The sequence below is a fragment of the Perca flavescens genome, chromosome 19 (assembly GCF_004354835.1).
Source record: "Perca flavescens isolate YP-PL-M2 chromosome 19, PFLA_1.0, whole genome shotgun sequence".
NCBI lineage: Eukaryota > Metazoa > Chordata > Actinopteri > Perciformes > Percidae > Perca > Perca flavescens.
In genome coordinates, this window is record NC_041349.1 from 6,559,198 (window position 1) to 6,564,197 (window position 5,000).

The following is a 5,000-nucleotide window of genomic DNA, read 5'->3' on the forward strand; positions in this document are numbered from 1 at the left end:
TGTTAACCCTTGTGTTGTCCTGTGGGTCACCAGGACCCAAAGGACCACTTAAAGTGCTCATATTATGCTCATTTTCAGGTTCATAATTGTATTTAGAGGTTGTACCAGTTGTATCATTCAATGCGTTTTCCTTTTTATTTTCATGACTATTTACATTGTAGATTCTCACTGAAGGCATCAAAACTATGAATGAACACATATGGAATTATGCACTTAACAAAAAAGTGTGAAATAACTGAAAACATGTCTTATATTTTAGATTCTTCAAAGTAGCCACCCTTTGCTTTTTTATTAATAAGGGACAAAACTTCCACTAATTAACCCTGACAAGGCACACCTGTGAAGTGAAAAGATGTCTCACTCTGCAGCTAAAACAGAGAGCTCAACACACAGGGTGAAAAGAGGAGCTGCAGCAATGCGCAGTACAACAAAAAATATGGTGTTTTTTAATTATTGTTTTAAATTAAACCATGTAAACCTATTCTGGTACAACCTCAAAATACAATTATGAACCTGAAAATGAGCATAATATGGGCGCTTTGAAATAAAAATAAGCGCACACAAATGTCAAGAAAAAGTTTCAAAATTGAAAAAAAAAAAAGAGCATTTTTCAATTTTGACCCAGAATGACTTCATGGTTCATGGACGATGGTGAAGAAAACACACGGGTTAACTTTTACGGAACAGACGGAGCTACAGTAAAGGCCAAAAGTTGTGACACACCTTCTCATTCAATGCGTTTCCTTTTTATTTTCATGACTATTTACATTGTAGATTCTCACTGAAGGCATCAAAACTATGAATGAACACATATGGAATTATGTACTTAACAAAAAAGTGTGAAATAACTGAAAACATGTCTTATATTTTAGATTCCTCAAAGTAGCCACCCTTTGCTTTTTTTGATAACTCTGCAAACCCTTGGTGTTCTCTCAATGAGCTTCATGAGGTAGTCACCTGAAATGGTTTTACCTTCACAGGTGTGCCTTGTCAGGGTTAATTAGTGGAAGTTTTTCCCTTATTAATGCTTTATGTCATGGAAAAAGTCAAAGATCTTTGACTGTATTATTGCATGTCTTTCTCACATTTTTGGTCGACAAAAATGTCAAAGAACAAGCCAAAAAAACGACCGAAAACGTTGAAAGAAAGCGCCCCAAACTTTGTAAAAAAAAGTGACAAAAACTAGTTGTTTCAAAATGTATTGTGAATAATGATATGGGGGCCGGATCAAAACTTTTGCAAAGGGCCCGATTTGGGTCCCCCGTGGGCCTTGAGTTTGACACGTGTGACTAAGTGGCTTTATCGTGCCGTCAGCTAACACAAGAAGAAACTCATCAGACTTCATTTAATCACCGTTGATTATTGATTAAAACATTTGAAACCACAGTTTTGTCCTCCAGTGTTTTCTTGTTTACGTCAAACCTGAAGCAAAGATTCACTAAAACTAAAAGAGACTTCAGATGCAGTATTAGGGGACCACTAAGTTCTATATAAAAGAGACTTCAGATACAGTATTAGGGGACCACTAAGGTCTATATAAAGAGACTTCAGATACAGTATTAGGGACCACTAAGGTCAATATAAAAGAGACTTCAGATACAGTATTAGGGGACCACTAAGGTCTATATAAAAGAGACTTCAGATACAGTATTAGGGGACCACTAAGGTCTATATAAAAGAGACTTCAGATACAGTATTAGGGGACCACTAAGGTCTATATAAAAGAGACTTCAGATACAGTATTAGGGGACCACTAAGGCCTATATAAAAGAGACTTCAGATACAGTATTAGGGGACCACTAAGGTCTATATAAAAGAGACTTCAGATACAGTATTAGGGACCACTAAGGTCTATATAAAAGAGACTTCAGATACAGTATTAGGTGACCACTAAGGTCTATATAAAAGAGACTTCAGATACAGTATTAGGGGACCACTAAGGTCTATATAAAAGAGACTTCAGATACAGTATTAGGGGACCACTAAGGTCTATATAAAAGAGACTTCAGATACAGTATTAGGGGACCACTAAGGTCTATATAAAAGAGACTTCAGATACAGTATTAGGGGACCACTAAGGTCTATATAAAAGAGACTTCAGATACAGTATTAGGGGACCACTAAGGTCTATATAAAAGAGACTTCAGATACAGTATTAGGGGACCACTAAGGTCTATATAAAAGAGACTTCAGATACAGTATTAGGGGACCACTAAGGTCTATATAAAAGAGACTTCAGATACAGTATTAGGGACCACTAAGGTCTATATAAACGAGACTTCAGATACAGTATTAGAGGACCACTAAGGTCTATATAAAAGAGACTTCAGATACAGTATTAGGGGACCACTAAGGCCTATATAAAAGGATCCAAACAGCACCATGTCATGGGACCTTTAACTAACAGACATCCAAATGAAACTGCATTTACTAAACTATTTACAAGTTTTCTGAAAATGTTATTCTTGAATTTGCAAATGAATGAATGAACGAATGAATGAATGAAAGCTTTATTACCCCGAGGGGAGCCACATTGACAACAACAACAACAACAAGACAGCAATGGTGGTGACATACAAGCATCAGGATGAATCGATAAATTATGAAATAAATAATCAGTAGAGCACACTGCAAATGAGGTATAATCTAACGCTAACTGTTGGTGATTTTAAGGAGAAATATGCAGACACAAATAAACAAAGTGTAGCAAACCAGCTGTTTGAAAGTTATGGACGATAGAAAACCCAAAATCTCCCGGTGGATCAGAGCATGACCTCATGTTCTCGTTAGTGTCTCCCCCAACGAAATTACACAAACTTAGGAAGTAGAAATAGACCCAGTTCGTTAAGGGCCAAGAGAACTTTCTGTGTGTGTGTGTGTTTTGTGTGTGTGTGTGTGTGTCTCTGTCTGTGTATGTGTCTATGTGTCTGTCTGTGTGTGTGTGTGTGTGTGTGTGTCTATGTGTCTGTCTGTGTGTGTGTTTGTGTCTGTGTGTCTGTCTCTCTCTGTGTATGTGTGTGTGTCTATGTGTCTGTCTGTGTTTTTATGTGCGTGTGTGTTTGTTTGTGTGTGTGTGTGTGTGTGTGTGTCTCTCTGTGTATGTGTGTGTGTCTATGTGTCTGTGTGTGTGTTTGTGTGTGTGTGTTTGTGTGTGTATGTGTGTGTGTGTGTGTGTGTCTGTGTGTCTATGTGTCTGTCTGTGTGTGTGTGTGTGTGTGTGTGTGTGTGTGTGTGTGTCTGTCTCTCTGTGTGTGTGTGTGTGTCTATGTGTCTGTCTGTGTTTTTATGTGCGTGTGTGAGTGTGTGTGTTTGTTTGTGTGTGTATGTGTGTGTGTGTCTATGTGTCTGTATGTGTGTTTGTGTGTGTGAGTGAGTGTGTGTCTACGTGTGTGTGTGTGTGTGTGTGTCTATCTGTGTGTGTGTGTGTGTGTGTGTGTGTGTGTGTGTGTGTGTGTGTGTGTATCCATGTTATTTTTTACTTTTTGGGGCATTTTAGTTCAAAGAAACCAATATTTCTGATATAAAAAAGCCGTCAGTGTGTGAGTGTGTGAGTGTGTGAGTGTGTGTGTGAGTGAGTGTGTGTGTGTGTCAGTGTGTGTGTGTGTGTGTGTGTGTGTGTGAGTGTGTGTGTGTATCAGTGTGTATTTCCCGTTCGGACCACCAGAGTTGTGTGATGGTTCCTGGCCGATAGGAGGAGCAGACGGTCTCTCAGCGGCCGCCCTCTGACCGTCGGCCAATCGCGGCTGTTGTCCAAGAACGTGACTCCTCCCCCCACCTCTTCGGCCAGAGCTCTCAGCCAATCGCTGGCCTGCGTGAGGTAGACGGATGTCTGAAGGCCCGCCTCCTTCAGGCGGTCGGCGTGGGTAAGGACCAGCAGAGCATGACGACGCCATGCTGGGCCGAAGAGAGCCTGAACGACAACACACAACGTTACACACAACACACAACGTTACACACAACACACAACGTTACACACAACACACAACGTTACACACAACACACAACACACAACGTTACACACAACACACAACGTTACACACAACACACAACGTTACACACAACACACAACGTTACACAAAACACACAACGTTACACACAACACACAACACACAACGTTACACACAACACACAACGTTACACACAACACACAACGTTACACAAAACACACAACGTTACACACAACACACAACACACAACGTTACACACAACACACAACGTTACACACAACACAGAACACACAACGTTACACACAACGTTACACACAACACACAACGTTACACACAACACACAACGTTACACACAACACAACGTTACACACAACGCACAACGTTACACACAACGTTACACACAACACACAACGTTACAACGCTACACACAACGTTACACACAACAAACAACGTTACACACAACGTTACACACAACACACAACGTTACACATAACGCACAACGTTACACACAACGCACAACGTTACACACAACGTTACACACAACACACAACGTTACACACAACGCAGAACACACAACTTTACACACAACGCAGAGCACACAACATACACACAACGCAGAATACACAACATACACACAACGCAGAGAACACAACATACACACACCACACAACACACAACGTTACACACAACGCAGAGCACACAACATACACACAACGCAGAACACACAATGTACACACAACGCATAGCACACAACATACACACAACGCAGAACACACAATGTACACACAACGCATAGCACACAACATACACACAACGCAGAACACACAACATACACACAACGCAGAACACAACATACACACACCACACAACACACAACGTTACACTAGCATGAGCACACAACATACACAATGGCATAGAACACACAATGTACACACAACGCATAGCACACAACATACACACAACGCAGAACACACAACATACACACAACGCAGAACACAACATACACACAACGCAGAACACACAACATACACACAATGCAGAGCACACAACGTT

At 40.6% G+C, this 5,000-nt stretch overlaps 1 protein-coding gene across 1 annotated transcript in view; it reads right to left on the reverse strand.

Annotated features, from left to right (window-relative positions):
• Positions 1 to 3,634: 3,634 nt before the first annotated feature.
• LOC114546171 (GTPase IMAP family member GIMD1-like) overlaps positions 3,635 to 5,000 on the reverse strand; it is a 3,569-nt gene continuing 2,203 nt past the window's right edge. Inside the window, exon 3 of the mRNA XM_028564858.1 lies at positions 3,635 to 3,910. Coding sequence (XP_028420659.1) covers positions 3,635 to 3,910 — 276 coding nt within the window. The remainder of the gene's footprint in view (positions 3,911 to 5,000) is intronic.